Genomic DNA, 22,761 nt, shown 5'->3' on the forward strand with positions numbered 1-22,761 from the left:
TTACTATTGATACTCACATCCAGTTCATATTGTTGTCTTTGTATTTATGTATAAATAAACACGTATGTGAAATAATGTGGTGTTTCTTTTATGCCTCTCAGGGTTAGGTTAGGTTAGGATTTGGTTAGGTTAGGTTAGGATTTGGTTAGGTTAGGTTAGGTTAGGTTAGGTTAGGTTAGGTTAGGTTAGGTTAGGTTAGGTTAGGTTAGGTTAGGGTTTGGTTAGGTTAGGTTATCGTAGACTACAACTAATATATCACACCTCCACCCCCAAACAGATATCCCTACCACACCTCAACACACCCCAACACACCCCTACCACACCCCAACACACCCTAACACACCCTAACACACCTCAACACACCCTAACTAACACACTAACTCAACTTTCCACCAAAATATGAAAACTCACGTAGATTTCTCTCCTGATGTGACTCTTCCTGTGAGGGATGACACACACACACACACACACACACACACACACACACACACACACACATACACACACACACACACACACACACACACAATGACAGATAATGCCAATCACATCGTTTTAATTGTCATGATGAGTCCTTTAAATGTTGAGGTAGGGGGGTGAGGTGGGGAGGTGAGGAGGAGAGAAGAAGTGAGAGGTGAGGAGACTGGGAGGAGAGTAGAGTGACAGGTAGGTACATAAATTAGTCAATAAATATATATTCCTACTCATAAAAATATTACCTGGGATTTGACCTAATTAAGAAAGCATTTAATTACCTGTCGACATGCATATATGTAACACCTGATGGAAGAGAGAGAGAGAGAGAGAGAGAGAGAGACCGTACGACCTTTTAAAATATGTAGGACTTGGTGGGTGGGGTGCAGTTGGGTTGGTGGGTTCTGGGTGGAGTTAGGTCAGGTTCTGGGTGGGTTGAAGAATGGAGTTCTGGAGTGGAGTTGGGTGAGTTCGGGTGGGTTGGGTGTGTCCTGGGGTGGGTTGAGTGGAGTTCTCGGGTTTGGGTTGAGGAGTGTGAGTCATGGGTGGTTGGGTGGGATTCTGGAAATGGAGTCCTGTTTGGGTTGGGTGGAGTCTTGAGAGAGTTGAGGCTGGGTCCTGGGTGGGGTTCAGGTCCTGGTTGGGTTGAGTGGGTTCTTGGTGGGTTGATTTGGGACACTGGGTGGGTTGGGACTGTTGGATAATAAGGTTTGGGTTCTGGATGCAGGACTGGATGGTTTAAGGAGCGTGTTGGTCATGGGTGGGTTAAGGTGGGTTATGGGTGTGTTGAGTGGATCATGGGTGAGCTGGGTGGGTTAAGCGTGGTTCATTACACTAATTATACAGTATATCAGAGTTTGACGATCACAAGACTCTTAATGCTTCAATTATTTAGATGACATGTCACCTGCCAGGGGTCACTTACACCTGTGCCGAGTGGGGGAGGGGAGGGGTGGGGGGCGTGACAGGTGTAAGAGAGAGGAGGAGGGACAGGTGAGGACAGGTGTAGTGTGACGGCAGCTGTTAAAGGTTGCAGGTCTCTTCTTCTCCTCCTCCTGTCGCAGCAAGAGGTTAGGTTAGTTTAGGTTTAGGTTAGGTTAGGACAATTTAACAAACGTAGTAGTAGTAGTAGTAGTAGTATATACTTATCATTCATTTGTACTACCACACCATCTACCACCATTACCACCACAGTTAATTGTTCCCTACAGAGAGAGAGAGCAGTAAGCTGTGTCTCCTGACGAAGCTGTACCATGAGACGCCTCAGCTTACCGTGTGCCGTGATGCTGTGTCTGGCCTTAACATCAGTACAGGTAGGTGAGCCATGTTGTAGAGAATACCACGGACACGCCTCTCTCTCTCTCTCTCACTCACTCTCACTCTCTCTCACTCTCTCACACAGGCCAAGATGGTATTCTCAAGGAGTAACCAGGACAGTATGGAGATCCTACCTTGGGATACAAGTGACGAGGACCAGCAACAGGTACTGAGGGTCTACCGGGAGTACCAGGTCACCAGGTCATCACATACCCTAGTAGGTAAGTCATCAGGTCACCAGGTCATCATATACCCTAGTAGGTAAGTCACCAGGTCACCAGGTCATCACATACTCTAGTAGGTAAGTCATCAGGTCACCAGGTCATCACATACCCTAGTAGGTAAGTCATCAGGTCACCAGGTCATCACATACCCTAGTAGGTAAGTCATCAGGTCACCAGGTCATCATATACCCTAGTAGGTAAGTCATCAGGTCACCAGGTCATCATATACGCCTACAGGTAAGTCATCAGGTCACCAGGTAAGTCTAATTAGCTCGACACAGGTAAGTACAAGTTTATATAATAATAACAATAATAATAATAATATCAAACTACAACCCATTCCCCCTTTCCTCTATCCTCCCCTCCCACAACCGATACAGCCCCCACAACCTCTCCCCACCCCTCCCACAACCCCACAACCTCTCCCCACCCCTCCTACAACCTCCCACAACTCCCTACCTCCCCACCCCCTTACAACCTCCTACAATCCCCCAACAGCCTACAACCCCCCAACAATAACAACTTTCTCCCCACAACAGACTCCAGGACACATGTAGTCAACATCAACCAGAAATATCAACTTAAATCACGGAATTTTCCTGAGTTGTATCCACAAATTTCTTCATGAAGCTGATCTTTAAGGTAGGTGGCTGGGTGGGTGGGATGGGGTGGGTGGGGTGGGATGGGTGGGTAGTGTATATATATCTCACAATTTAGTCTCTCTCTTCTCTCCCACAGCCAGGACCAGGGGCAGAGATACAGGTTGAGTGTCCTACGATTCGTATTGAACCCAGTAAGAGATGTTTTAAGGACCGTCTCGTTACTTTTTTCGGGTCAAGTTTCCGTCGAGGTACAAGGTAAGTGTCTCTCTCTGTCTCTCTCTCTTTCTCTCACTCTCTCATTCTCTCACTAACTCTCTCTCTCTCTCTCCCTAGACGCTGTGGTCGTATCAACAACTACAGGACGACCCGCCAGGGGAGGATTAAATTCGTCTTTAAAAGTGACGGCAACATTGAGGGGCGTGGCTTCCTGTGTTTGGTCAGGGGCGTTCGTAAGTGATGAAACAAACACTCCAGGAACGTTCATAAATGCTTTAAAAATCTTCCTATATGTCAAAAACCTCTAAAAAAAATACAATTCATCATTATCATCATTATTTTCATCATTATTATCATTATTAACATCATTATTATACTTTATCTTCATTATCGTTTTTTTCCCATACGACAGCATTGCCAATTCCAACCACCTCCACCACTACCATCATGCCAGGGTGTCACTCACTACTCGACCCTTCAACACCTAAGACAGTCTCGAGTGAGTTACAACTTGAAAAACACTACCTCATCACAGACCAAATTGTTTAAATAATTTTGATTTTGAAGGAATAGATAAAGATAAACGTATATCCTATCTAACTATCCATCTATCCATCTATTCCAGTGTGCAGTGACCTAGATCCAATGTATTCAGAAAACTGCAATTGTACAGAGGTAAGTCATTTATGTATTATTGTGTATGTATACCTATTGAAGACGTGGATACATGGATACATACTAACACACACTTTATCATTCACAGTGTGGGGATAGACTCATTCTCAAGTGCGTCTTCTGCACCAAATGTGACTTCAACTTTTTTGCTGCTCATTCCTTCACGTGAGTAACATATTGACAGACGTATTGTACAGTAGTGGTGGGATAGTAGTGGACAGTAGTGGGATAGTAGTGGATAGTAGTGGACAGTAATGGACGGTAGTAGGACATATTGTACTGTTTGTTAATGTATGTATGTATTTCTTGACGAGGGAAACTTAAATTAGCTATTATTATTATTATTATTATTATTATTAGTAGTAGTAGTAGTAGTAGTAGTAGTAGTGGATGTAGTAGTAGTAGTAGTAGTAATAGTATCATTATCATCATTATTAACCAACTAACACCAAAAAACAAGGAACTTTCGCCTCTATCCACAGCCCCAAGTTGTTCCTCGAGGCCCAATTCAACTGTTCCTATTGGATGGATGTGAGGGGTCTGTTCTACGGCGCTGCGGGTCAAGTGGATGGACTGAGGTTCTGTGTGGATCAGGATATAACCCATGTGGATATCCCCTTTGATGAGTTATCCAGCCTGAGGGGCTTGTATTATGAGGTGAGGGGGTGAGGGAGGGGTGAGGGAGGGGTGAGGGAGGTGAGGGAGGGGTGAGGGAGGGGTGAGGGGGGGTGAGGGTGGGGAGGTGAGGTGAGGAGGGGTGAGGAGGGTGGGGGGGGGGCAGGTAGGGGTGAGGGGAGGTGAGGGAGGGGTGGGGGGTGAGGAGGGGGTGAGGGGTGGGGTGAGGGAGGGGTGAGGGAGGGTGTGAGGAGAATTGAGGTGGGAGGTGGGGGGGGTGAGGAGGTGAGGAGGTGAGGAGGGTGAAGGTGGGTGAGGGTGGGGGGTGAGGAGGTGAGGAGGTGAGGTGGGGAGGTGGGGATGGGGGTGGGGGGATGGGGGAGGTGGGGAGGGGTGGGGGGGTGAGGGAGGGTGAGGGAGGGAGGAGGTGGGGGGTCAGGGAGGGTGAGGAGGGTGAGGTGAGGGGGTGAGGGAGGGGTGAGGGAGGGGTGAGGGAGGTGAGGGAGGGGTGAGGGAGGGGTGAGGGGGGGCTTGAGAGAGAGAGAGACCGTCCCCCCCCTCCCTAACCCCCCTCCCCCTCCCTACAGGACTGCAGTATCAACACCACCAGATCGTGTACGTATGACCCGTGTGCACCTTCAGGAGACGTGTGTACGCTGACGAAGGGAGGAGGCAAGACACCTTCAATCTCTGACGTGAATTACAGTCTCACTCTCCCTTCCAGCAGTGATCTTCCTCTCCTCCAAGAACTCTACATCGCTGAGGTAACTTTGGAGTCCTCTACTTTACCTACTTATAATCTACTTATATATAAACTTTACCTACTTTTAACCCTACTAATAAATACCTCCATCTACTCTCATCCACTTTAGGCCATCATCGTACTGAACAACGCTACCTTGGGATTTCCTACCCTGAAAAAACTGTGTGTGAATTCCCAAGACGCCCAGGTGTCCCCGTGTGCACTAAGTGGCCTCACCTCCGTCCAACAGGTGTAAGTGTGGGGGGTGGGTGTGGGGGGTGGGTGTGGGGGTGGGAATGGGGGGTTATATATCTCACTATCTTTCACAATCCTATTCTTTCTCACCATATACTTCACTATCTAATCTTTCACAATCTTTTCATAGGTTCGTAGAGCTTTGTCAGGCCAATTTAGACAACGAGAACTTCAAAATAACATCTCCTTCACTCGACTGTCTAGAAATAGTCGACATGTGTACTCACTCCATAAAGAAATACTCTATTAGTCTCGGTAAGTCGACACCAGGGGCTAAGAAATGTCGATAGTGTCTAAAAAATGTCGATATTGTTTAAAAATTTGGAAATATTGTCTAAAAACGTTGATATCTTGTGTAAAAAATGTCGATTGTATCTAAAATTGTCGATATCTTGTCTAAAAATTCAATAAGTTGTCTAAAAAATGTCGATATAATGTCTAAAATTGTCGAAATCTTGTCTAAAAATCTAATATCTTGTCTAAAAACTCAATAAATCATCACCTATCACCCCCTTACACCACCTAACACCCCCTAACACCACCTAACACCCCCTATCACCCACAGAGGCAGGATGTAACCCAACTAACACCACCTAACACCCCCTAACACCACCTATCACCTCCTAACACCCCCTAACACCACCTAACACCCACAGAGGCAGGATGTAACACCACCTAACACCAACTAACACCACCTAACACCCCTAACACCACCTATCACCCACAGAGGCAGGATGTAACCCAACTAACACCACCTAACACCCCCTAACACCACCTATCACCTCCTAACACCCCCTAACACCACCTATCACCCACAGAGGCAGGATGTAACACCACCTAACACCAACTAACACCACCTAACACCCCTAACACCACCTATCACCCACAGAGGCAGGATGTAACCCAACTAAAACCACTGTCACCATCACCACGGAGGAGGATTACATTAAGTATATTCCTAAGTGCCCCTTCCTGACTCTGTTGAAGACGGGGTGTGTGAATGTGAACTGGAACTCAAGTAAGTATCTTGTGTGTGTGTGTGGGTTGTGTGTGTGGGTTAATTGGAATGCTTGAGGTTGATATATTGATAAAGAGAAAGAGAGAGAATACTCAATTCCTCCCTCACTCTCTCCCTCACTCCCTCCCTCACTCACTCACTCACTCCCTCACTCCCTCACACAGAGACAGAGTGCAGGTCGTGTGGGTTCTTCTGGGCCTGGAGTTTGATTCCCTCAGAACTCAACTGTATACACAGCCAATGCCACGATCTCCTCACCGATACCGTGATGCCCTTAACAACCTACGTTAACACTCATGCCCTTGAAGACTCCTGCGATTATCCTGTGGTGCCCTGTTGAGTATCCTTCCACCCTACACCACCCTGAAGGACTTCTGTGGTGGCCTGTTGAATATCCTACCATCCTGCACAACCACCAAGTATCCTACGCCCCCCTGAAGGAATCCTGTGATATCCTATTCAATATCCTGCCATCCTACACCCCAGAAGAACCAACCTGACTACTGTATCCAACTGTATTTCAATCTAGTCACTGTATCAGCTGTATAGATGAGGGAAGAAAACTACTGTATTCCTTGTATTAATATTGTACCTTCTTATTACTGTATTACAAAACTAGGCACTGTATTAGCCTACTGTATTATAGAGTGGAGTACTGTATCAACCTATTGTATTATAAGTATTGTTTCCACTGCCTTATTACAAAACTAGGCACTGTATTAGCCTACTGTATTATAAATTGGTACTGTATCAACCTATTGTATTATAAAGTATTGTACCATTACTGTATTACAAAACTAGGCACTGTATTAGCCTACTGTATTATAGAGTGGAGTACTGTATCAACCTATTGTATTATAAAATATTGTACCACTACTGTATTACAAAATATTAACTGTATTCCCCAATTGTATAACCAAATGGGTAACTATGGTCTTAATGCATTATAAAATAGGTATTGTATCAAGCTATTGTATTCTGGAATAGCTATTGTATAAAACTATTATATACAGTACAATAAACTGCTAATAAATCAATCTATCTATCTATCTATGTTAACACCTGAGGTTAAATATTAATTAACATTTCAACACCTGTATAGATGCACAGGTGTTATGTTAATTATCTGTGTAAATTAATTTCCACACCTCATTAAGGGATAATTACCTGGCCTTACCTGTACTGCTTAACCAGACAGACAGACAGACAGACAGAGACTTTGTTAACCACTAGACAGTAATTAGTTTATCACCCTTGAAGAACAAATGGAACGATGTTGTTGAAAACTTGGTGCTGGAGGATTTGACCTTCTCTACTCTCCTGAGCAGGGGTGGGGGGAGGGTGACAGTGGGGGGGGGAGGGTTGAGAGTGAGTTTGGGTGTCAGTAAATGTTAGGTATGTATTTGTAAAGTGCGTGTGCGTGCGTGCGTGTGTGTGTGCGTGTGTGTGTGTGTGTGCACCTTATGATACACATGTACACATACACTTTATCGACGTCATTGTTATTTACATAGTGATGTTTGGTATGGGGTGAGTTACCTACGAGGACAGGTAATTAGGGTGCTTACCTTGATTAGGGTCCCAGGTGTAATTAGCCCACTTACCTGTAAAGAAAAGTAATTAAGTGTAAGTTAAGTGTATGATAGATATATACAAACATACATACACACGGAAGTACACACAGACACACACACACACACACACACAAATGTACACATGAGAACATAAATTACAGGTGAGTTAATTAGTACACCTTACACACAGGTACACAGGGGTCCACAAGGCAGGTAAGAGTTAAATGAACCGAGTGTTGATTTGTCTTTACGAGTTTGTTAATAAAGGTAAATAATTAAGGTAGAGTCTCAGTTAATTTTCGTGATAATTTTAACATTTTTAATCACGAATAAAATCTTTTCGTTAATGCGTATTCGTGTATCGTCATACCTACGTCACACCATTGTAGCCACACCCCTTCTCGCCACAACCAATCACCAAACTTTGACCAATACTTTTAAACCAATCACAGCCTAGAATGAAACATGGCTCTCCTGATGACGTGGCCCAATCATGTCTCCTTTACAAGTATCCCAGACAAAAGTGGCCAATCAACGCTCGACTTTAACCTCCCCTCCTCTGTGTCGATTCCTCCCGTACATAAATAGTTCAGCACTTGGGGGACATTGGTCACTTGTGGTCCAGGAAGCATAGAGAGAGGACATCAGGTGCGCCTCTCTCTCCTCTTATACAAACAAGGTAACGTAAGTATTATCACTGGATAATTTAACTTAATCTAAACCTAACCTAAACTTCCATTTATTATCACCAGGTCAATGGAAGATCACAGCATCACCAAATTATCTGTAGTGGTGATGATGATGATGATGGTGGTGAAAGGCTCTCTCGTCACCACAACTACCACGATTCTACCACACAGAGGTCAGTTATGGGGAAAGGAAGGAAGGAATTGTGGTAGTTATGTGCGTGTGTTAGTGTGTATATTAAATTGGTTAGGTTAGGTTAGTTGGGTCGTATGAGTTTTAATAATTCTCTATATTTTTATTTATATGTTGTTCGAGTGTCTGTCAATATATCACCTCTCTGTCTCTCTGTCTCTCTCTCTCTCTCTCTCTCTCTCTCTCTCTCTTAGCGTTTATCAATTATTCACACAACAGCGACAGTACTCCCTTGTAATAATTTAGTGACCCCTAAGAGCATCAAAGAAAACTGAATTATTAAACGTTATCACCCATCATCGCCCTCATCAAAGAAAACGGAAATACGAAACGCTCTACCCTAAGGTCCTCATCCCACTCCAAATAAACAAGTCGTATAAACTCTAGTAGGATGAAAATAAACAAAACGAAGCCTAGAGAAATATTATGTGTAAAGTGAAGCTGTTAGTTATATTATTAGTTATTTAAATACTACTACTACTACTATTACAACTACTACTATTCCCAGGAGTACCACAAGAATCTACAGAAGGACTCTACAGCAGCACCTCGACTCCAACACCTACAGGAGTCCTACTGGCTGTACTGCAGGATGTCACCAAAGCCTCCTGTACCGTCGTGGTGATTACCGACTCCTTCACCTCACCACAACGCATCCTGGAGGTGAATATCATGGTGATTTGGTGACGTGTGTGTGTATCTATGTATGTATGTATGTATGTGTGTGTGTGTGTGTGTGTCCAATAAAGGCGATATTTCTTCCTCCTCTCCCTTCTTCAGGAGTTCATGGCCGCAGGAGTGTGGTTCGGAGTGGTACTACTGCAGGAGGAACATCTCAGAAGGGCCAATAACACCTCACAGGGTCATCACTATCTTCTACACCTGATAGAACGCGCCCGACAGGTAAGGGAAGGTGTTGATTACCTGTTGGTGGAGGTAGGTGTGTGTGTGTGTACTTTATGTCAAGTATGGTGCAGAAACTCTTATGTACGTACACACACACACACCTACAGCACCAGGTAACCAACACCCCCTCCTTCACCCCCCCATCAGGTACGTCAGAGTAACACCTGCGTCAGCGTGGTGGCGGTGAGTGACGACCCCTCTTTCTGGGCCTCCTTCGGGTACTGGAGTGTCCGGGGCCGCTTGCTGGTGTGGCAGACGAGGATGGTGGTGGTCACACGTCTCCCCCTACCGGAGCTTCAAGCACTTGTCAACACGTCATGGACTTTCACCATGATGAATACCTTGATGCTGATTGGTGCTCCACAGAGGTGACGTATTAGTTGATGCATGTAGTGACGTCATAGTTGATACCTTGATGCTGATTGGTGCTCCACAGAGGTGAGGTGTTAGTTATAGCATGTAGTGACGTCATAATTGATACCTTGATGCTGATTGGTGCTCCACAGAGGTGACGTGTTAGTTATAGCATGTAGAACCATCACAAGATCTATAATTACACTACAATTATACACCAGACTCATACCAGAATTATACAATGGATTTCCTTCGTTAATAAATACCTTCAAAAATTCCTACTTTAGAATTATGAAGAAAAAAAACAGTATTACCAATTAGGCAAAAAATCCCTTAACTTATTTCAAAATGTAAATAATAATAACAATATATCAACAGGTGTTTAATAGTCAGACTTACCTTAATTAACAGGTGGCCTCAGGTGTGTTGGTCGACTGTCGTGGTTAATTTCTTATATATCACAATTATCAAACTTTTCTTTCAGTGTTTTTATACTTTTTTTCATGTATATCTTAGGTTAATATGTATACAACACTAGTATGTATATAGTCACTTTTATTCACTTCTTAAACTTTTTTCAGGTGTTGAAATTAATTACCTTGCAAATAAGTTAACCTTAGATGTTATTTAACTTAATCAGTAAAGAAAATATACAGGTATTTTAATGACAAAATAGAAGTTGTATATAAAAATTAACATTAATTAATTCGTAAACACAAGGAAAAATAAGTTTGTTCTAGGATATATAGCTTGAAGAGAGCTTGTGTTTACCCTTAGTCTAGGGGTAATAATCCAGCCCCCTCGGGGAATAATCCAACCCGCTCGGGGGAATAATCCAACCCGCTCGGGGGGAATAATCCAACCCGCTCGGGGGGAATAATCCAACCCGCTCGGGGGGAATAATCCAACCCGCTCGAAGAATCCAACCTGCTCGGGGAAATAATCCAACCCGCTCGGGGAATAATCCAACCTGCTTCGGGAATAGTCCAACCTGCTCAAATAACCCAACCTGCTCTGGGGAATAATCCAACCCTGCTCGGGGAAATAATCCAACCCGCCTGGGGTATTGACCCAACCGCTCGGGGTAATAATCTAACCTGCTCGGGGAATAATCCAACCCGCCTGGGGTATGCACCAACCCGCTCGGGGGGTATTAATTCAACCCGCTCGGGGAATAATCTTAACCTGCTCGGGGAATAACTAACCTGCTCGGGGAATAATCCAACCCGCCGGGGAATAATCCAACCTGCTCGGGGAATAACAATCCAACCTGCTCGGGGAATAATTCAACCCGCCGGGGAATAATCCAACCCGCTCGGGGGGGAATAATCCAACCCGCTCGGGGGGGAATAATCCAACCCGCTCGGTAAAAAGACCCACTCAGCCAAGGGTACTTCATTAGCTGTTAAAAGACTCGAGACACGCCAAGCTGTTGTTAGGATGACCTCCCACTCGAGCCCCGAAGGAGGTGAAGTTACTACTGCAGAAGGAAGACCTGCCATAGGATACTCCAGCAGTTAGGTCCTCTTCTGTACACTCCTCCAGTAAGTGTGTACAGTTCACAAGGGCGTCTACAGTACAGCAGTTTATTTTTTCAATTTTTCAGCTTTATACGTTCACCATATCAGCTTAAGCTTCATCACGTTCACCAAATCAGCTTAAGCTTCATCGCGTTCACCAAATCAGCTTAAGCTTCATCACGTTCACCAAATCAGCTTAAGCTTCATCACGTTCACCAAATCAGCTTAAGCTTCATCTCGTTCACCAACATCCAACTCAAGAAGCTGTTACTCTCACCTCACGTATCGTAGTCAAATCAGCATCATTGTTCACCTATAAACTACACCGTAACGACCCGCACTCACTCTTAGTTTGCACTGAGTTTTGCCACCGTCTACCAACCTTATATACCAGATAGCCAACACTACCCGACCAATCAGAAGCTTCGTATTACACACATCTTTTGTTTTTACCCAATGGGAGATTTATATTCACATGACGTCAGAGGGTATCTAGTGCCATGACCAATCAGCATTAAGACCAAACAGGTTTTGTCAACACGGAGATGACAAACTACTGTACAGCTGACAAACAAGTAATTAATGATATGTTAATGGTTGTTACTTAATTATGACGTGAAATAAAGTTACTAAGTGTTAAAACAATAAATAAAAACAATAATAACACTTTAATTAACTGTCAGAGTATTGTTAAGATAGAGACGTGATATTAATACGATTTTAATATAAACAAAATTAACTTTATTCACGAACAAAAAAATTATCAAAGTTTGTGGGTATAAATATTTTGAGAACTTTTATATTCCCTTTAAATCATCGTCCTTAAAGGGTTAAATCATCATCATCAAAGGGTTAAATCATATTAAGTTACTATATAATTAACCTGGCATAATTAATTAGAGAGGTTAATGAGAGTTAATTAATCCCCAAGACAGGTGGGAAGTGTATAGACACCTTCCCTACACTAACCAGGGAGCTCAGGTGGTGCGTATGGCCATCTGGCGACCTACAGATGGCCTCAACCTTCTACATGGCCACCAGCTGTTCTCTTACAAGTTCTCCAAGTGAGTGTTTTAGAGAGAGAGAGAGAGAGAGAGAGAGAGAGAGAGAGAGAGAGAGAGAGAGAATATTAATTTATCTCTCAATTTATTAATTTTTCTATTTATCTATCTATCTATCTATCTAACCCCCCCCCCCCACTCTAGTTTCCACGGGGCAAAGGTTAACGTAACAGCCCTGCCCTATAAGCCATACTGGATAGAGGAGGAAGAGGAGGAGAAGATAGCCAAGACATCTTCAAGCAAGTCCAAGACATCTTCAAGCAACTCTAAGACATCTTCGAAGATATCCAAAAAGTACTCGGGTGCTGATTGGTTGCTGCTAGAGTCCATGTCTGAGGCACTTAATTTCACCATTAACGTCTTACCTGTTAAATCCTGGGATGAGGTCAGTTCGAATCAGTCAAGTCAGATTACGAATGATGATATATAGTCAGTTTTTTAGACAGACAGACAGATAGACAGACAGACACCAGTTCAGCACATCCTACGCCTCCTGCAGGGTATCCTAATTCCTATCCTACATATACCAACTTCTGAAGGTAGTGATGATGGTGGAGGAGAGGACATCCTTCGTGGCTTCAGTGGTTCATTTGATGCTTCGGAACCGGGTCGAGAGGTACGGGTTCACTTGCAGCTACGAACACGATGTCAATCTGGCCTTCGGGATGGCTAAGCCCTTACTTAGGCCTCGGTGGGAGAGCCTCTACTATCCCCTAGGAGATGAGGTGTGGGGGGCGTGCCTACTGGTGCTGTTGATCTATCCTTCTATTCTTCTATTGGTGAGTTGATGGGGGGGTTGAGGGGTGAGAGGGATGTGTGAGTGGGCTGTGAGAGGGATGTGTGAGAAGGGTGTGTCTCTTTTTTATCTGTGAATCTAATAATTGGTAGTTTATTTTTATCATAATACTCCAAGACATTTATCAATATGTCAGTCATTATACTTCCACGTCTTAACACACACACTCACATAAAGCCATGATTAGATGATGACACGCACGCACACGCCCACACGTTTCAAGTCCCTCGTAGAGTGAATCAGGAGTGGTGACACTGACTAATACTATAATTGACTAATACTATAAATGACCTTTTTTATTGTGGTAGTTGTGGTTAGTAGTAGTCGTGGTAGCAGTAGTATCGATAATAATGTTAGTAGTGGTAGTAGTAGCGGTGGTAGCAATAGTAGTAGTAGTAGTAGAAATCCAATCGAAAAAAACCCATAAATTAACGTTTAACAATATATTCACATGTATCAGGATCTTCATACAAGACAACATAAACAATAAAGTACTCTGATCCCTGTGAGAATATTCATCACCGTTCATAACCGACTATATTTTCCTTACCTAACTATTAAACCACTCCCTAAAAATCTATATTAATATTTAAAAACACCTAAGTATATTATAAATTATTTCTACCAACGATGAATGCATTTTCTGGGAGTTTTTTGGCGATGGGAAATAAATAAATAATGCCACTCGTGAACGCCATTATGTTGACGTTCGAGTTGCCACATGTCGCCATATCAGTCAACACGAAGTTTATGGCGCGGTAAGTGAGAAACAATGCGTCACTATTTAATTATTTAAGACACATTTCCTGAGACCTTTAGTGGGAAATGTGGACATGTCAAGTGACTGTTTTTGTACCTAAGGTTTAGTATATGTCTTGAGTGGTTTATTACCATGCTTCAGAAGGTATGTGTGTGTGTGTGTGTCTGTCTGTCTGCCTGTGCGTCTTTAAGTGTTTCTGTGTACATATGTATGTCTGTGTCTACATACCTGTATAAACGCTGTAACTCAAATACCTTTTAATACATATCGACAAACGTACATATATACATAAAAATACCCCCTCCCTTTCTCTCCCCTCTCAGTTAAGCCAAGAAATGGAGAGACTGGACATCGGAACAGCAATTGAAATCGTGGTTGGAGGATTACTTGGTCAGACACTCCCCCATCGTGTCCCAGGTTCGATACCCACACGTGCGCTGGTCGGGTCTTGGCTGGTGTTCAGTCTACTCATTGGTACAGCTTATAGAAGTAATTTAATTGCTTCTCTCGCCTTGCCTAAGTACCCGCCCCGCCCGGAGAACCTGAAGGAGTTGGTGAAGGTGGTGCATAAGTAGGTTTGTGTGTGGTGTTTGTATGGGTAGAGGGTATTGTAATCTGTAGTGTATGTGGGTGATAATTAACCTAACCTAACCTTCCCTAAGGATCACGATGCCATCCTACGGGGGAGAGTACCAACACTTCCTCAGGAGTTCGGAGTCCCCCGCCTTCAGGAGGTGGGGGGAGCTCATGTCCGTCGGGGTGTCGGTCGTGGACGGACTGACCAAGGCGGTGACGGAGAGGCGAGTCATCCCTAAGTCTGTCTATCTATCTGTCTATCTATTTATCTATCAATCAATCTATGTATCTATCTATCTACCTGTCAATTCTTACCTAACCACCCGTCATTTTTACAGACAGTCGCACGTTGACGGAAGGAGATATCTGGAACTAGTGATTGCGGAACACTTTACACTGTCCGACGGTACGACGCGTCTCTACGTCGGTCGTAACAACATCTTACCTGGACTAAACGCTTGGCCTATCCCACACGACGCGCCCTACAAGGAAGCTTTAGACAGGATTGTTATGGTTGTTAGTGAGGTAAGTGGTGGTGGTGGTGGTAGTGGTGGTGGTAGGAGGGGTCGGGGTGGTTGTGGTAGATGTGGTGGTGGTGGTAGGAGGGGTCGGGGTGGTTGTGGTAGATGTGGTGGTGGGTGGTAGGAGGGGGTGGTTGTGGTAGATGTGGTGGTGGTGGTAGGAGGGGTCGGGTGGTTGTGGTAGATGTGGTGGTGGTAGTGTAGTAGTAGGAGGGGCAGGGGTGGTGGTGGTAGTGATGGTGGTGGTAGGAGGGGTCGGGTTGTGGTAGTGATGGTGGTGGTAGTGGTGGTGGTAGTGGTGGTATAGGGTGGATAATAATAATAATAATAATAATAATAATAATAATAATAATCTAACCAAACTCTAACATACACAGGCAGGCCTATACAACCAATGGATGAAGAACGTGCTAACACACACACGTCGAGAAGCCCAGAGGAAGAGGAAGAGGGAGGAAGGAAGAGGAGGAGGTGAAGAGGAAGAAGCAGGAGGAGGAGGATTAGCCAAGTCTCTTACTCTAGTTCACCTTCAGGGTCCAATATTTCTCCTCCTGCTGGGGATATTTACCTCCTTCGTTGCCTTCGTCGTCGAGATCTTGGTTGCTAAGTGGGTGTCCCGTTAAGTGTGAGTGTGTGTGAGTGAGTGAGTGAGTGAGTGAGTGAGTGAGTGAGTGAGTGAGTGTGTGTGTGTGTGTGTGTGTCTGTCTGTCTCACACACACACAATATAACAGTGAACTAAAAATGTAACCTGTACTCTATAATACTCACTAAAATGTACTCGTACTGACCTGTACTTCGTCACTGTACTCATTCTGATGTACTAACACACTTTAATTTGTACTCTGCTGTAATGTGTGTTTGTTTGGCTTGAGTACATAGACTTACTGTATATGCTAATTTATCAAAACATGTACTCATTTTTGTAATCCAGTAAGTACTCACATTTTTTAATATGTAATATATTTATAATGTATAGTACCAATATTAATTTATTACATATAAACATTTCTATAATTTATATAATAATCGATGTTTTTAGTTGATTTATATTACAAGTAAATATTTTAGGCTCGTAGTCAAGTAAATATTTTAGGCTCGTAGTCCAGTTGAAATTCGTTTTAGGTTCGTAGTCGATGTTTGAAGGCAAATAAAGCGTTCCCTCACCTCTCTCTCTGTCTCTCACTCCTATCTCTCTCTCTGTCTCTCACTCCTCTAATCCATTATGCCCCACAACAAGAGATCCCTTATACACTTCACTATCGTAAGTCCAGTTCTCAAAGTCCCTTATATTAAGACTTTCCCCTAAGGCTAACTCGTACGTCCTAGGAGGCGAATAGCAACCAGCGTCATCTCCTAGTTGGTATTGTGTCCTCCGGTAGATTGCTAGTGCTAGAAGGTGCATGTCCATTGGAACCTGTGGAAGACGATGGAGAAATGAGGGGCAGGTTTGGGTAAAGTTTTCTAACCACATAATACCTGGCCATATTCTCCCTCACACCCGCTGGCCATCACGCCCCCCCCCCCACCCCCTGGCCATCCTACCACACACCTCTTGGCCATCCCACACCCTATACTCGCTGGCCATCTTACCTCATATTTCCTGGCCATATCGTAGCCTAATTGTAGATCCTTATTCTGCAAGGCCATGGTGAAGCCTGGATCATAGGAGCCAGTGAATACCAGAGGGGCTCCAGTCTCCCACACGAAGCTGTTTCCTGCACTGACTCGTATAGCTTGCCAGAGAGTCTTCAAGTCTAGCTGGGCGCGTTTACCTGGGGAGATCAGGTGAGGGTGTGGTTAATTAGGTAGATGGTGTGGTTTGGGTGTGGTTAGTTACGTAGGAGATGATGTGGTTTGAAGAGGGTGTGGTTAATTAGGTATAGAAGGTGTGGTAAGGGTGTGGCTTGTTAAGGGTGTGGTTTAGGTGTGGATGTAGATTATTATTCAATATATTTCAACTTATTGTCAAATTCGGTTCATACACCCACATATTACCCACATACTACCCACATACTACCCACATACACCCACATACTACCCACATACACCCACATACCGAGCATGAGCACCTCCCCCATGGCTATGATGTGGACACAGGCCAGCATGTTGGATATTACTTTCACCATCATAGCTGTCCCGATCTCGCCCACATAGAAGACCTTACTATACGAGGCCTGTGTGGGCGGGTGGGTGGGCGTGGTGTGGGCGGGTGGGTGTAAGAGTGAAGATAGAGGGAGAGAGAGGTATTAGTGGTAGCAGTTGTTATTATTATTATTGTTATTATTGTTATTATTATTGTTGTTATTATTATTTACTTTAGGCTCGTGGTCTTACATTCAACAAAGGTGTCATGGCGTCTGCTACTCTCTTATCCCCGCCTAAATGCACCACCATTTGTCCCTTCTTCAGCGACGCTAGACCACCTGTGATGGGCGCCTCCAGGACGTAAGCACCCACCTTCTGCGCCTCCTCACTGTACACCTTCAGGAAAAGATTACTTATTACTTTAAAATACTTGTTAATGTCAAGTTACCAGGCGCCATATTGTAACCCACTTGAAGGCGCCATATTGTAACCCACTTGAAGGCGCCATATTGTAACCCACTTGAAGGCGCCATATTGTAACCCACTTGAAGGCGCCATATTGTAACCCACTTGGAGTGCGTAGTTACCAGGCGCCATTTTGTAAACCCACTGAACTGAATTGGCCAGACTTACCATAGTTTGATCACTGTCGGTGGTAGAGTGATCGATCCACACCTTATCCTTACTGAGTCCTGCCAGGATACCGTCTGGTCCCTCCGCCGCCTCCTTCACGTTGGGTGGCCGAGGGAGTCCTGCAAGGGGAGGTGTTATGCTCGATCAGGGGCACCAAGTGTGTTATGCTCGATCAGGGGTGTGTTTACATGATGCTCGATCAGGGGCACCAAGTGTGTTATGCTCGATCAGGGGTTTGTTTACATGACTGCTTACATTACGCTCACTCAAGGGCACACTATCCTCAACCAATCACACACCTTGACAACAAACCTGTAACAATGACGTCAGCAGCTTCAGCGACCTTCCTCGGGGTGGCGAGACAGGTGACCCCGGGGGGCAGGTCAGCGTAGCGGGCTGGGTCAGGGTCATACGCCCCCACCACCCTGAAGCCCTGACGGTGTAGATTATGGGAGACGGCGGCACCTGACGGAGGGAGACAGCTGTTACCTGACCTGACCTGACCTGACCTGACCTGACCTTATATTATGTTAGGTTACATTTGATAATAGTGCTAGATGTTGTAGTAAAGAATTATTATTATTATTATTATTATTATTATTAGTAGTAGTAGTAGTAGTAGTAGTAGTAGAAGTAGTAAACCATAACAATCATCTCACCAACATTGCCGCACCCCACAACACCGACCGTAGTGGCCTGAGACGCGCCGTGAAGACCTCTCCTCCCGACACGTGTACACCTGGACAGATGTACACACGCTCTCACACACCTGAACATCTCGTCTGCCAGGGAGAGAAGTCTTTGAGGTTGTTGCTACGTGTATGGTGACTTATGCTACGAAGAATTGAGGCGACAAGTGTATAAATAAGAACATAATAATTGAGGAAACTGCAGCAGGTCTATACTGGTCAGTCCCGTTTACACCCAACCCCTATCGCTCATATATCCATCCAGCCTACTGATGTTTGAAGCTATTCAGCGTATTAGAGTTAATGATGATGTTTGGTAACTTGTTCCATTCATCCACTACTCTGTTTCCAAACCAATGTTGACCTATTTCACGCCTAAATCTAAATTTGTCTAATTTAAAACCATTGTTACGAGTTCGCTCCTGGTTGGATAGTTTGAGTACCTTTGTAATGTCCCCTTTGTTTAGCCCCGACTTCCATTTATACACCTCTATCATATCGCCCCTCACTCTACGTCTCTCAAGGGAGTGCAAATTAAGATGCTTTAACCTGTCTCTGTACTCAAGGTTCCTAATGCCCGGGATTAGTCTTGTCATTCTCCTCTGAATTCTTTCTAGGGATTCTATATCCATTCTGTAGTACGGTGACCAGAACTGAACTGCGTAATCCAAGAAAATAAGGTATCTTAATTAACAGGTGTTTTGATCAGGTGAATTGTTTGGTTAATTTGGTCTCTCTCTCTCTCTCTCTCTCTCTCTCCAGAACCAGTTTTGGTCATGAAGCACCCACACGCACGCACACACACACACACCACACACACACACACCCACACACACGCACCCACGTGGCAGATAAGGCAGTACTAAAGCTGCCACCGTCATTCACCCACTCCCCACGTCCCCAAAGTATAACGCGTGATAAACAGTTCTAGGGTACCCCCCCACTTCCGTCCCTTTCATTAGAAAATCCCAATACGTTTCTTTAATCCAGTATTGTACTCAGGCGTTTTTGGACAGAACAAAAATTACTATTGACCTCAGATTATCTTCTAATATCAGGTGCACATGACCTCAAAATGGAAAAGTGACCTGTAACGATGTTAGTAAACAAATGGACGAGACAAAGCCTAATAAGTCACCTGGTCCCGATGAGATATTTGCCAGAGTATTAAAGGAATGTAAAGAAGAGCTTAGTATGCCCTTAGCTAAGTTGTTTAACATGTCATTAAACGGGTGTACTGTAGTACCAGAATCCTGGAGGACAGCGAATGTAATACCGATTTTCAAGAAGGGAGATAGATCACTATCCTCTAACTACCGTCCAACCAGTTTTTTTTTACATCAATTGCAGGCAAATTTTTGGAATCAATAACTTCAAACTCTATTCGAAATCACCTGGAGAAGCACAAATCCCTGACCACCGTAGGTCAAGAAATATTCAGGCGCTACTCCCGCTGAGCAGCTGCCCCCCACCCCTCCTTGGCCAATGTTCGTCCCATCCCCCAAGTCCCTCTCCCCTCACCACCCTCACCACCGGGATACAGCACAAGACAGTGCCAGTGAGAGCCGTGACCCACCAGTGAGTTAAGCACCCCTGGGAACTGACCGCCATCTTCTGACAAGGAGGCGCTAATCAGTCCACCCTGGGAACAACAGAGGGTCGGCTTCACACCTGACTGGGAAAAAACACAACACCACCCAGCAGAGTGGGGTACTGTGACACCACCCGGTGTCCCCATGACCTCGTGAGGTCCCTCATATCAACATCCGAGGACGAGTTACTACACCACGTGAACACCACACCACCCGGTGTCCCCATGACCTCGTGAGGTCCCTCATATCAACACCCGAGGACAAGTTACTACACCACGTGAACACCTCACCACCTGGTGTCTCCATGACCAGCCCAGGCCCGGGCCATCAACTGTAAACTATAATAATTTGTATGTTCAATTCATGTTCCTTCTTTCAGTAATGTATATTTTCAGCCTTCGAGCTGCAGAACTTTTTCAATAAACCCTTAATTATTATTATTATTAAGATGATCAATGATCCCAACATGGTTCAACAAGCGGGCGTTCATGTCTAACTAATCTATTAACATTCTTTTCAGCTGTTATCGAATCGGTGGACGAGGGGCACAACTATGATGTGGTATATCTTGACATTAGCAAAGCCTTCGACAGAGTCCCCCACGAAAGACTAATAAGGAAAGTGGAGGCTCATGGTATTAAAGGAGATATTCTAAAATGGATTAGGGCGTGGTTACAGGACAGGAAACAGCGAGTGAACATTAATGGTACTAAATCCCATTGGAGTAACGTCACTAGTGGAGTTCCCCAAGGCTCAGTACTTGGACCATTATTATTTATTATATACATAAACGACATAGATATCGGCGTAGACAGCAACATAAGCAAATTTGCTGATGACACTAAAATAGGACGTGTAATTAAATCTGACGAGGACTCCACAAAACTACAGGAAGATCTAAACAAAATTTTCGAATGGTCTGAAAAATGGCAGATGAAATTCAACGTGGACAAATGTAAAGTACTCAGTATAGGAGATGTAAACAGGGAAACCAGATACCAGATGAACAACGATGCCATAGAGAAATCCGACTGTGAGAGAGATTTAGGAGTAATGATAAGTAGGAATCTTAAACCAAGTAAACAATGTGTATTTGCTGGAAACAAGGCTAATAAAGTACTTGGGTTCATACAAAGGAGTGTTAGTTACAAGACTAGCGAGGTCATCCTAAAACTATATCCTGCGCTTGTGAGATCTCACTTGGATTACACAGTTCAGTTCTGGTCACCGTACTACAGAATGAATATAGAATCCCCAGAAAGAATTCATTGGAACATAAGAATGGAGGAAACTGCGGCGGGCCATACTGGATATCCCCGTTTACACCCAACCCCTATCGCTCATATATCCATCCTACCGATGGTTGAAGCTATCCAGCGTATTCGAGTTAATGATGATGTTTGGTAACTTGTTCCATTCATTCACTAGCGATAGAGGTTGGGCGTAAACGGGACTGCCCAGTATATGCCAAAAGGCCCGCTGCAGTTTCCTCTATTCGCCTGAGATACCTTCACAAACTGATCCCACAATGAAATGTTTTATATGTTCTGTGTGTATGTTTGTATCTCATTCCTAACCAAGACTCTTCATCTAGACCCTCCTTTACACCCCCCCCTTGGATAATAGTTGTTAAAATTACCATAATTACCTTCTAAATGGGTAGAGTACAAAGTAAGAACTTCTTTAGGTTCGTTGTGTTGCAGTAGAGAGCGCGGGAACAATTAATTTACGGCCAATCAGGAAACACTTTTATACCAGCGCCTGATACCATACATCTTGCCACATGTCACTGTCTGTACCCGCGCGGAGAATTAATTAACCTTTATTAACCTTTAGTTTACTTTAGGGATCTCAGGAAGTTAAAATCGTATAGCATTAGCCAAATGTTTAAAATGGCGTCCCAATAATGAAGGGGGATAGGTTAGAGTACACATTAGGGACAGTTTGTTGTGGTGTGGACGAGCATGTCTTATCTAACAAAAGTTTAATGTCTACTAAAAATTTATAGTGAAGTACTGGCTCCGTTACACCCTGTTGGCAAGTGCCGGGCGTGTACAGTCAACCAAGAGAGTCATGTCTGCCTTCCAAACTCCGTAAATATTCGAGTAAGTAAGTCGAAGCAGCAGGGATAGTTGGAGTGGTTTGGTGGGGGTAGGGGTGGTGGTGGGGGGTGGTGGGTTAGTGGTTTGGGGTGGGTTGGTGGTGGGTTAGAGGAAGCTGTGTGTGCTGTAGTTATTGTTGTATATTATGGAGAGCATTACATTACAGTTTAAAGGTGGTAATTGTGATAGACGAATCATTTAATACAGGTGTTAAATATCTAAATGTATCGTCAACGTGTAACGAAGCAGGCGCTAACCTGCCCCCTCAACTTATGTACACTGTATACCTACACTGATGTTAACTATTAACTTCACTACACTGATGTTAATTATTAATGTAATGGGCCCCTGTCTCATCAACAGAACATATTACATAAATGGGTCAATATATCTGATACTATAATCAGATTCACACCCTGTAACTTTCCACTGGCTATGAGGTGACATGTTCAATGCACGTGATAAGGTGTGCCCACGGGAAGCTGCGTCATATTATGCTGAGTAAAGGCATTTGTGGCCGGCTCTCTGGCCACCTGAAGCGAGCAGTAGTTTGATATCCTTGACTAGAGGAAGA

The 22,761-nt window shown here is 44.2% G+C and overlaps 3 protein-coding genes across 4 annotated transcripts; 2 read left to right on the plus strand and 1 right to left on the minus strand.

Annotated features, from left to right (window-relative positions):
* The first annotated feature begins 1,482 nt into the window (after positions 1-1,482).
* On the plus strand, positions 1,483-6,840 carry LOC121867778. Of its 2 annotated transcripts, XM_042367866.1 has the most exons (15): positions 1,483-1,544; positions 1,686-1,787; positions 1,877-2,012; positions 2,555-2,657; positions 2,754-2,872; positions 2,951-3,066; positions 3,246-3,332; positions 3,459-3,508; positions 3,597-3,673; positions 3,991-4,165; positions 4,711-4,887; positions 4,996-5,117; positions 5,251-5,375; positions 6,010-6,138; positions 6,303-6,840. In XM_042367866.1, the coding sequence occupies exons 4-15, from the start codon at positions 2,640-2,642 to the stop codon at positions 6,476-6,478; spliced, it is 1,371 nt and encodes a 456-aa protein (XP_042223800.1). In that variant the 5' UTR covers positions 1,483-1,544; positions 1,686-1,787; positions 1,877-2,012; positions 2,555-2,639; the 3' UTR covers positions 6,479-6,840. The 2 variants fall into 2 exon arrangements, with proteins under 2 accessions (XP_042223800.1, XP_042223801.1); XM_042367867.1 differs by lacking the exons at positions 1,483-1,544; positions 1,686-1,787; positions 1,877-2,012 and adding an exon at positions 2,142-2,172.
* Positions 6,283-21,838, minus strand: LOC121867780 (2-hydroxy-3-oxopropionate reductase-like). Its single transcript, XM_042367868.1, has 10 exons — positions 21,734-21,838; positions 18,464-18,586; positions 18,117-18,269; positions 17,805-17,923; positions 17,421-17,567; positions 17,143-17,260; positions 16,677-16,858; positions 16,251-16,500; positions 9,462-9,464; positions 6,283-6,293 (listed from the first exon to the last, which is right to left on the minus strand). Exons 2-8 carry the CDS (start codon positions 18,579-18,581, stop codon positions 16,291-16,293), a joined length of 1,047 nt encoding a protein of 348 aa, XP_042223802.1. The 5' UTR covers positions 18,582-18,586; positions 21,734-21,838; the 3' UTR covers positions 6,283-6,293; positions 9,462-9,464; positions 16,251-16,290.
* On the plus strand, positions 8,341-16,237 carry LOC121867777. Its single transcript, XM_042367865.1, has 11 exons — positions 8,341-8,574; positions 9,100-9,254; positions 9,372-9,494; positions 9,645-9,865; positions 12,307-12,435; positions 12,577-12,817; positions 12,972-13,211; positions 14,312-14,559; positions 14,651-14,788; positions 14,903-15,089; positions 15,463-16,237. Exons 1-11 carry the CDS (start codon positions 8,469-8,471, stop codon positions 15,706-15,708), a joined length of 2,034 nt encoding a protein of 677 aa, XP_042223799.1. The 5' UTR covers positions 8,341-8,468; the 3' UTR covers positions 15,709-16,237.
* Positions 21,839-22,761: the final 923 nt, after the last annotated feature.

This window comes from Homarus americanus, unplaced genomic scaffold, assembly GCF_018991925.1.
Source record: "Homarus americanus isolate GMGI-L3 unplaced genomic scaffold, GMGI_Hamer_2.0 scaffold46583, whole genome shotgun sequence".
NCBI classification, from domain to species: Eukaryota; Metazoa; Arthropoda; class Malacostraca; order Decapoda; family Nephropidae; genus Homarus; species Homarus americanus.

Bases quoted from the DNA above. Each gene is read 5' to 3' on its own strand.
- LOC121867778 (XM_042367866.1), top strand. The intron at 3,674-3,990 runs GTGAGTAACATA...CTCTATCCACAG, and splicing joins TTTGCTGCTCATTCCTTCAC to CCCCAAGTTGTTCCTCGAGG. The intron at 5,376-6,009 runs GTAAGTCGACAC...TATCACCCACAG, and splicing joins GAAATACTCTATTAGTCTCG to AGGCAGGATGTAACCCAACT.
- LOC121867780 (XM_042367868.1), bottom strand. From the start codon at position 18,581: ATGTTCAGGTGTGTGAGAGCGTGTGTACATCTGTCCAGGTGTACACGT. The intron at 18,270-18,463 runs GTGAGATGATTG...TCCCTCCGTCAG, and splicing joins TGTGGGGTGCGGCAATGTTG to GTGCCGCCGTCTCCCATAAT. The intron at 16,501-16,676 runs GTAAGATGGCCA...CGTCTTCCACAG, and splicing joins ATATGGCCAGGAAATATGAG to GTTCCAATGGACATGCACCT.
- LOC121867777 (XM_042367865.1), top strand. From the start codon at position 8,469: ATGGAAGATCACAGCATCACCAAATTATCTGTAGTGGTGATGATGATG. The intron at 9,255-9,371 runs GTGAATATCATG...TCCCTTCTTCAG, and splicing joins CACCACAACGCATCCTGGAG to GAGTTCATGGCCGCAGGAGT. The intron at 12,818-12,971 runs GTCAGTTCGAAT...CAACTTCTGAAG, and splicing joins CTGTTAAATCCTGGGATGAG to GTAGTGATGATGGTGGAGGA.